The sequence below is a fragment of the Epargyreus clarus genome, unplaced genomic scaffold, assembly GCF_041222505.1.
Source record: "Epargyreus clarus isolate Ecla_fem2 unplaced genomic scaffold, WU_Ecla_fem_2.2 ptg000021l, whole genome shotgun sequence".
Classification (NCBI taxonomy): domain Eukaryota; kingdom Metazoa; phylum Arthropoda; class Insecta; order Lepidoptera; family Hesperiidae; genus Epargyreus; species Epargyreus clarus.
Genome location: NW_027332228.1, coordinates 11,765,352 through 11,775,952, shown reverse-complemented (window position 1 = coordinate 11,775,952; position 10,601 = coordinate 11,765,352). Strand labels below are relative to the sequence as shown.

Here is a 10,601-nt window from a genome sequence, read left to right as displayed (position 1 = left end):
CAGTAGTTCTTGGTATCATTATCTCTGCATTATTACATTTTACAAATTAGAATACAGCAAGTGAGATCACTTAAGGTAAAAATATACTTCTTATTTGTAATAGGACAGTGCTTGATCACGATTCCTTGTGCTTCTATTTGCAAAAAAGCTGATTTAGGTACGGCTGAATTGCAGTGAAAATTCTAAGTAATTAAACGAACCCTTGGAAAATCCACCTTACTTCCTAAAGCAATCCAACCTTACAAAGTGGGGGTCACCCACTTAAAATCAGCACATCCGTTGGTTTGTCTATTTACAAAGTATTGTAAAAACCTCCACTTGTCGAGTGTGACGAATTTATCTACAACTGAACAATGGTGGTATTGTTACCGTCGGCGATAGTATCACTTTGTAATTATGCGTGTTTATGATACTGATTTATAATGTTATGTCATGAAAATTGTAAATGAGCATTTTTTTATAATAGAGGAGTAGCAGACGAGCATGCAGTCCACCTGATGATAAGTGGCTACTGTCGCCCATGGACATCTGTAATCAACCCCAGATAGGTTTACATATTCGCTCGATATTTACGCCGCTACCCCTGATTAAATAAATTGGAACGCCTCGAAGAAGTATGTCTCCATTACCACACCCTTCAAACCTGAATACAGCAGGGCTTAACACTACTGTTATAAGGTAGATTTAAGTGTGGCGGTGGTGCCGCCGAAGTCGAACCACAAAGGGTGCTATCACATTCAATGCATACATGCAGTTACCCGATTTTACAATTTAACAATAATCATATAATGAATCCTCGTGTGGGCCAGCGAACGTAGAAAGCGTAAAAATGAAAGCGTTAGAAGTAACCGACATATCAGATAGACTTGCTATTTCCTAATTTCATAACATAAGAGGATATGCAACTCTGATTGGTAAGAACCTTCTACCATATATGCAAGACATCGCTATGCCTACATCACACTCTTAGATAGATAATGCCTAAAGGGGGTTTCAAATTAGACGATGTGAGTCGGACTGTCGCACGACATCAGGACGATTGTCGTATTGCACACGGACGGTTATGTTTTTTATACAAAATAGTGGTAGGTACGTTGTAATCGCAATGATATTGTCCTGCTAACAGATGTGCCACCTACAGACTGTTCCCAATGTAAGACATATTTATTTATAATCATAAATTAGTAAAGATACTTCGCCGCCTTGAAATTGAATGAAGTCACAAACGGCTTATTTTAGTAAGTTCTTTTTTTGAATTCTTGACAAATAAAAACATTTTTAGAGAAAATTTACGAATAAATAACTAATACTGCGTAATTTACGCAATGAATAAATAATTATTTCAAATATTTTAGGGACATTTTAGCCAGTTTTGCCAGCCAAGTTTTGCCACGTCTCCGTGACGTGGCAAAACTTTTTTACGCAACTATTGCAATCCTCAAAACTGGGTACATTTTCTTGTTAGGAGTGAGTAATCTTTACTAATCTATGTTTATAATATAGAGTAGTAGACGAGTATGTAGTCCACTTGATTATAAGCCACCGCCAATGGACATCTGTAATCAACTCAGATGTGACTAGATTCCTACCTGAGATCGGCCACAGATGCACCGCTACCCCTGAGAAGTAAGCTGGAACGCCTCCCAAAAGTATGTCTTCCTTACCACACATTCAACTATATAGTCGAAACAGACCGGACTCGGGGAGGAAAAGTGTCATCCACGACTCTACTAACTTAATTTTGTTTTGAAATACATGTTAAATATCAATCAGCCCGAGATGGTGTCAGTGTAAAGCGGGATGGTAGCTTTTTAGGGTTCCGTCCCCAAAGGGTAAAAACGGAACCCTATTACTAAGCCTCCGCTGTCTGTCCGTCTGTCACAGGGCTCTATCTTCTGAACCATAATAGGTAGACATTTGAAATTTTATGAAAATCTTCGCAAATCTATAGTCCATTCCCATATCCCAAACGTTTTCGCGTTGCGTCATTTTGTATGAAAAAATACAAAAGTCTATATACGGTACGACAACCGTATCTTGTTTTCTTAAGGGGCAGCAGCCCACGTCGTCTAAATTGAAAGCGCTCTAAGCCTATAAGATAAATCCGTTCACACGCTAACGAGGGCACCTGTCCTATTATCTCTGTTGTAACGTAGGCTTTATAGCAGCTACTAGAGTAGCGAGTAATGTACGCCTAGGGTGCTTATCAAGAAGCAATGAGTGCTTCACCAAATTCCTACATTTCGCTGGGTTCAAAACCGAGCTATAATATATACATGCACGGTTTTAATAACACGTAGATTCCAAATTTCAGTTAAGAAATTGCACTGTAGATATTTAAGTTACATAATAAAGCACAGTTAAACACGTACAAGAACACGTGCAAACAAACATAAATACATTTTTCAAAAACATAAATGTCATTTTAAAACACTAATAGGTTGAAATTAATGACACGAAGTAATAGTGCTGTCTATAAAAATACACGTTAATTAAGCCGTTTAAAATTTTATATACAGGTTTTATTATTATTAAATTGATTAATGGATTACGTAGTAGAAACCAGAATACCTAATCTGCTATATTTTGATCCTACTAATTAACCTGCTATAATGATTAGTATTTCAATTAGCCCCCAATGCTCTTCACGTCAATCTTAAGCATTGTACACAGCTCCCATAAAATCGGCTTCGTGTCGCAATCCACTCTATTGTACCGTGCGAAACTTTTCTCAATTAGCTGCATACACCTGCGCCCGAGAAAATCATTTTCGGCCCCAAGGCTGGTACGAATGAGGCCACGTATAAATGTCTGTGCACCCTACAGCATTGTATTTAGGGAGTAAACTCTCAGCGAAACAGTCGGTTCTTACTTTATTTTTCACTTTCGTCTTAGTGTTAGAATGTGGTACAAATTAGTGATGTTGGTAGCTTTTAGTGTTGTGCAGGGAAGACCTAAATTAAGTGCGGTTTACAATCCTGATTTCGATGCCGGATACCAAGATTATTATGTAAGATTGTTATCAATTAACGATTAGTCGTAAGTAGAAAATATACTCTTCGCTTTTTAGTTTTGAGTCTCATTGCAAATGTTTTGTGGATAAATGTATGCAATATGTGTGTGAGTTGCAAGGTATGGCAAAAATAGAGACAGACACATTTTTTTTTTTATTTTAACTTATTATAGTATAAAAATAGCAAGTAGGTATGTACCCTTATCACATCCTTTAAACTAAAACACGAAGGCACTTAACATTGGTGTTTAGCAATTTTAAATATTTACTACAACCGTACAAGTACAACATGCAAGTATGATAACTATTTAGACTTATTTCGCCTAGCAAAGCTTATGAACTCTTATTGTTGCTTTCGCTGCTCATGCTTAGGTACTTGTCTGCCCAGTAAACGTAATAAATGAAATTAATTTTCGTTACTTTGGTATGGTTTTTTTATACAATATAGTAGTAGCAGACGAGCATGCAGTCCACCTGATGGTAAGTGGCTACTGCCGCTCATGGACATCTGTAATTTACCCCAGATATGATTAGATATTCCTACCTGAGGTCGGTCACAGATGCGCCCCTACCCCTGAGGATTAAGCTGGAACGCGTCGGAAAAGTATGTCTCCCTCACCACACCCTTCAAAACGGAACACAGCAGCGCCTAACACCAGGAGTGTTATTAGGCAGAAATAGGTGTGGCGGTGGTGTCGCCGGAGTCGAAACACAAAGGGTTCTACCACCTTAAGGCTTACAAGCTTATTTTTACAAAGTACATTTATTATAGAGATGCACCGAATAGTGGTTTCACCGAATAACCGAATACCGAATAATATTCGGTTTAACCTTTACCGAACCGAATATTCGGCCGAATTATTCAGTTAACCATTTCTTTATTGTCAGTTTGTCAATTATGTGTGTTCATTACACTTTAAAATGTTAATTTGAGTTTTAAAAATAACTACTGATTTAAGGTATAAAATAAATGTTCACTATACTAACTATAGATTAAGTAATAAATGTGTTGACTTGAGGTATCAAATTAAATGTTGATTTGAGGTTTAATCGCCTTATTTTATTAGCTTTATTAAACACATTCTTCATAGGATTTGAGTTTGACTTGTAATATAACATAAATCTTACATAAGAAGTTTTGTGTTTTAGTCCTGTACCATGTCGTGTACACAAGAAAATAGAAATACTCGAACCGAATATATTCGGCACCAAAACCGAATAATTCGACCGAATACAAATAGTAAAAAAGATGCCGAATACGCCGAATACCGAATACCAAACGAATATTCGGCGCATCTCTAATTTATTATAATAATCCATTATCTATCAACTATTTTATCTACTGCTATGTACTATTTTTAACGCTCGTGCTTCGAGATATTTTTATGATACAAATACATATTTCCAGGATCATCCCCGATATGCGTTCAACTACGGTGTGGCCGATCACAGTACGGGTGACGTCAAGTCTCAGCACGAGACTAGAGACGGGGATGTTGTTAAAGGTAAATTTCTCAACAAGATTCAATAGCAAATTTTTGAGTAAGTACGTCTAAATACGACCAAAGAATAGTCTTGGACGTGTTAAGAGACGCTCGATGTTGTCAGAAAATGAATAAGGATAGGTGACGTAAAAGATGAGATCGGAGACGGGGATATGTAATTGCTAGTGAATTAGAATCGATATGAGACTACAGGACATTCTCGGACACGACTTGTGATAGCGATGTTGTTAAAGGGACAGTTTTCCGAGCCCCAAAAGATAGTAACTTGTAGATGTAAAATAGTAAATATTAATGACGTAGGGTCCATATGAGACTAGAGACGGGGATACTGTTATAAGATTTTTTTTAACAGATATGCAAGTATTTTTAATAGAGATGTTACATTATAAATAGGTATCATAAATTGTATAATAGTTAAAACGGTAGTGTTATTGCGAGTTTGAAGGTATTTCGCAACAAACACTCACAGTAAGCATTGTTTGGGAAACTGTGTCACTGTACATTATGTGTAATCAAGCTAAGGAGAAACTCATTAGTGGTAAGCGAAATAATTTGTTTGAATAATTAGGAATTTGCTAACAATTTATAAGATTTTTATTAGTGTAGTGATTATATATAGCTTTTCTGGTTTTAGTAGCTTCCTAAGCGATGAATTTTCAAAAATTGGTATCCAAGGAAATTCTATGCTATTTTCCTAGACCAACCGTCTGTTACTTCAAATCAGACAGTATTAAAACCTCGCTAAATGTTATATTTTATTTAAAAGTTATAAAATATGATAAAAGTTCATAGTAATATTATGGCTAGTAGAGTATGATTTTTTCTATGAATTAACTGCGTCATAACGTCGTCATGTACTACCGTCGAAATGTTAGGTGACTCGCCGTCTCTCTCACTTTCAATTCAAAAAGCGTGCAATTCAGGAAACGGTTAATTTCAAAATCCATTTGGCAGTAAAATGCAATCAGTGTGTGAATTTCGTCTATTTTTATTACCAAGGTGCACTGACTAATGAGTATGATGCAAATAAACTGAAAGACTTTCATTTATTTCTCGTCGCTCTAATGATGAGAACGGGTCTTTTTCAAAACAGTTATGGTTAGACTGTGTGCAGTTAGACCGTACATGTTAGACTACACATGGCTTTGAGAGCATTCTCCTTCGCCTTCTACTTCTTAGTCGATTCCTTCCATGTAGTGGTCTCCTTCATCACACCCTTTAAAGCGGATCGCAACAGAGTTTCACACTGCTGTTATTAGGTAGAAATAGGTATTGCGATGGTCTCTACAGGGGCGAAGCGCAAATGTCTGAACCACCTTCAATATTGTTTTATTCCTGACGATGTTTACCTTCATTGTTACAGCATATGATAATGCAATACTATTAATAATTTAATTTAGTACTGATCTAATCATATATTTTCAGGCCAATATTCTCTAGTTGAACCTGATGGGTCCATCCGTACGGTGGACTACACAGCCGATCCCATCCACGGCTTCAACGCTGTGGTATCCAAAATCGGTCCCAGTGTACACGCAGTGCCAAAGATACCTGCACCCATACAGCCAGTGGTACAAGTTGTGGCGAAACCTGTGGGGATACCCGTAGAGGTGTCGAAACCTGTATTCGTCGAACCTATTTATCCATCACCTACGCCTTTTTGTAAGTATTTTGTACCAAGCGAACGTTAATTTGTCTATTGTTAGGTACCTACTATCCGTAGACAATTACTACCAGCTAGTAATAAATTGTTGCAGGTTTCAAATTTGAAGTTGAATACAGATTTCTCTTACGACCAGAGTTTATATGCAATAGAATGTAGTCCATCTAATGTTCTATTTTTTTCATCCATTCTCCGTCTCTGAAAGGAACACCGGAGAGGATTGGGATCCTGCCAAAATTAGGTTGCGAATAAATACGAGTTACTACTCTGAAAGACTGAATTGGAATGTCTGATTGTTGTTACGATGTACCTGCTATCTTTTATCCGCGGCTAAGCTTGCGGTCAGAGCTCGACGATCGATTGTTGTGGTAATAGCTAAAGATCGAAGTTTTTAATTGACTCTACTGTCGATTGATCATTGATTGGTGCTAAGCACTTCGGAAGTTGTTTTTATTTATCCTTCGGGAAGTACTTTTTTCGTGATGAAAAGTGCTCTATATCCTTTTTTGAACCCCTGATAGCGTGTGTACAAAAATCATGGCAATGGGTTAAGCCGTAGCAAACAAACAAACTCACGTTTGTCTTTACAATATTAAAAAGGATGTTATTATAATCATACATAACAGGATTACTGAACGATCAAAAATGTTTCTATCTTTATGACAATACCTCCGCAGCGGTACTTCCTTTAATTGTCACTTACCTACCTTCCTACATTTGAAAACACACCGGGCCATTGACTGTATAAAATAGACACAATACTAATATTTCTTCAATGCCTCACAGAAGTGTGCAAGATAATGTCCAATTAGCAGTTGTTAACGCTATTGTTTTTGAACTATTCAATTGTTTGAAGGAAGTTGTTTTGTTTGCAGTGTACTCCAAGGTCGTGGCTCCGCATTTCCCTGAATACGATTTTGAGCTGGAGGGGCCTTCCAATCACTATTATTAGTCTTTACGTAAAATTAAAATTAAAATTATCTGTATTTTTAAGAATATGTAACAACAATTGATCGAAATTCGGCTGACCTTTGTAGCAAAATTTGGAAAATTTTGAAAAGGCCAGTGTATTATAAGTCGTGGACTAAATAGAAAAGTGTCATTATCATTTTTTTAATGGAAATCTGTTTTTTTATAATATAGGAATAGCAGACGAGCATGCAGTCCACCTGATGGTAAGTGGCCACTACTGCCCATGGACACGTGTAATCAACCTCAGACAAGATTAGATATTCCTACCTGAAGTCGGCCACAGATGCGCCGCTACCCCTGAGGACTAAGCTGGAAAGCCTCGGAAAAGTCTGTATCCCTTACCACATCCTTCAAAACGGAACACAGTAGCGCCTAACTCTGCTGTTATAAGACAGAAATAGGTGTGGCGGTGGTGACGCCGGAGTCGAACCACAAAGGTTGTACCACCTTCAAAAAAATCAATGTTTGTATTTCAGTATTCAAGAAATTTGTATTTCATTTTTTCATTTTGAATAAAATCACTTTTCTATTAAACAGATGACAACGATGTATATGCCAGTTTGCTTTAATATTTAAGTAGTTTTATTAAATAATATCTAAATAGAATCATACCTCCTTCGAGATCAAGTGACAAAGATTATTCGTGTGCAATATTTTCGCTGGAAATCGAACCTGAAACTTGATCCAGGTAGCAGTATTGGTCAAAACGCTTACGCGATTCCGTCAATATTGTTTACCAGCTTACTGTGATCAATGCATAGTTGCATTGTTATTTAAAAACATTTACTACGATCAATAGGTTAGGGGCTATAAACTCAAGATACTCTTAATTCATTAAAAACATATTAATATTTGTGACATGACGAGACTTACTAATTGAGTACCCAAGTCTATGTGTAGTTTTATTTATATTTCTAGTTTAAGGCGAAATTGAAGAAAATATTTTATACATTGTATTTAATTATAGAGATTCTCTTTTTCACAAAAAATAAAGAACCTACGTTGTTGTTTGGTTATTATTTACTTTCTTATTAAAATATAAATAAAATATTGATACTACCTAAATAATTCAAGAACCCTTTGTTTCCCACACGAGTACCTAACTCGTAATTATTTTTCTAATATTATGTTCCTTTTAATTTTTAATAGTTTTATTATTACGTTACGTTATTATTAATTTACTGTATTATCTATTTTAAATTGTGTAGACATGACAGTCGACAACATTTTAATCAAATCCGATTTTACATTAAATTTTCGTGACCGTCAGAATGGCCGGTCACTACTCATATTTTACATCGAAATAATTACTAAGAGTTGCTACCTAGTTGCTACTAGTTGCTATTAGTTGCTACTAATTGCCACCTTCGATTAAAAAAAGCTAAACTACTTTTTAAGGTGACCGGCCATTCTGACATCAGGATGGCCGGTCACCTATCCAGTGAGAAGAAACTGCGCAAATGAATAGAGTTTTTTTGTAATCAATAGTTGCTACCAAATTGCTACCTTCATATACATCGTATTGGACTTCATAGCTTTTAAGGATAAAAAAATATTACGGATTTAATATAAGAGGACTAAACGCCTGTATAATGTATAAGCATAATATATTTAATTGCGGGTTTTCTCTTTTAATTATACAGGCGTTTAGTCCTCTTATATTAAATCCGTAATATTCTTTTATCCTTAAAAGCTATGAAGTCCAATACGATGCATATGAAGGTAGCAATTTGGTAGCAACTATTGATTACAAAAAAACTCTATTCATTTGCGCAGTTTCTTCTCACTGGATAGGTGACCGGCCATCCTGATGTCAGAATGGCCGGTCACCTTAAAAAGTAGTTTATCTTTTTTTAATCGAAGGTGGCAATTAGTAGCAACTAATAGCAACTAGTAGCAACTAGGTAGCAACTCTTAGTAATTATTTCGATGTAAAATATGGGTAGTGACCGGCCATTCTGACGGTCACAAATTTTCTTATACGCAACATATTTTGCTATGAAAACGCCTGTCAAAATATTACTAGTGAATACTTTATTAGCGTATTGCATTGTTAAAAGATAAGGAGAAAAGAAGTAAAAATATATATTCGTATTTTTAACAAATAGCAAGTTCTTGAAACAAAATACGAATAAAATGAAGTAATTTTTCGAACATGTATGATGTACGATTTGTACTTTAGTTATTTGTATGTTTAGTAAGTTACTTCATTTTTTACATTTATACGTAGGTAAACGTTTAAGGTTGTGAAAATAATATTAAGTCCCTACTCATAGTTACCACATACTGTTTAGTACAGATCACAGTAGAATATATTCACAGGGAAATCTTGTTATACTTCAACTCAAACCAAGATAGAGCAGCTCTTAACACTGCTATTAGGCAGAAATAGATGTGGCGGTGGTGCCGCCGGAGTTGAACAGAGGGTTCTACCACCTTCAAATACCAGGTGTTAACCCATAGCCGTCTTCTACCATATTCGCGTAAAGGAGCGGAACTTCTGCTATTCGAGATCGACGTCATACGGCGTTACAGTATTAAAAGTAGCATAATATTTAAAATAGGCCGATTTTTATAAGTAGGTAATAGTGTGCTATTTTTATGAATGAGTGAATAACTATGAAGGTTCAGTAACATTACAAGATCATTATGAATATTTTTTTATTTTACAACAGAGCTATAGTCACGCTGTACGGTTACCCACAGATCTACCAATGAACAGAAATGTTTTATATGCATATTCATGACGGCACGATTATATAAATTACGCTTTATTATTTTGCAGTTGCGCTATAGTTGAACGTTTTTTTATTATGTTATAAATATAAAACAATATTAAGATATGGAAAGATAATTTTACGGTACAGGAAATTATGTATTGTCAGCCTGTGACGTCATCTGATCATCCAGGGGAGGGTAGCTGGATCAGTAATTTGCCAAATGGTAGACATTTAATGTGTATAACGATTAATGAATATTTACGGGAATCTCTCGGTGATGCTCTCGGCTCGAGTGATAGTTTCGTGGAGTGAATATTTATCTTTCGTACTGAGGCCAGGATTCAAGTCTGAAGCACGCATCGCTGATTCGTGGCAAAGTTATATTTTCACAATGAAGGAAATCCAAAAATATGTCATTTCTAAGTAACATGTAGTCTATAGTTAGAACAATGTAATGGGATGCGTGATCTTATGTGGTCTTTTAAGAATTCGACATTAAAACTGAATCGTGACTAACGCTTGAATCCGGAACAAACCAAGATCATCCTCATTTTAAGCTTACATCGTTTTAATAGTAGTTTTTATGCGTGCATTAAATTGTTTCAGTTAATTTGTTATTTTCCGCTCATAAAAACAATGTTATTGTTTACGCATAATGACCGGTAGCACGTTAATTTTTTTTTCATTATTATTTGTTGACAGAATGGTACCTAAAGTTCGACGGGAAT

General features: G+C 35.8%; 1 protein-coding gene across 1 annotated transcript; it reads left to right on the top strand.

The window, feature by feature from the left end:
- Positions 1 to 2,817: 2,817 nt before the first annotated feature.
- LOC140750629 (cuticle protein 8-like) lies at positions 2,818 to 8,157 on the top strand. The gene is made up of 4 exons (XM_073084295.1): positions 2,818 to 3,010; positions 4,422 to 4,518; positions 5,944 to 6,180; positions 7,057 to 8,157. The coding sequence occupies exons 1-4, from the start codon at positions 2,903 to 2,905 to the stop codon at positions 7,131 to 7,133; spliced, it is 519 nt and encodes a 172-aa protein (XP_072940396.1). The 5' UTR covers positions 2,818 to 2,902; the 3' UTR covers positions 7,134 to 8,157.
- The last annotated feature ends 2,444 nt before the right edge of the window (positions 8,158 to 10,601 follow it).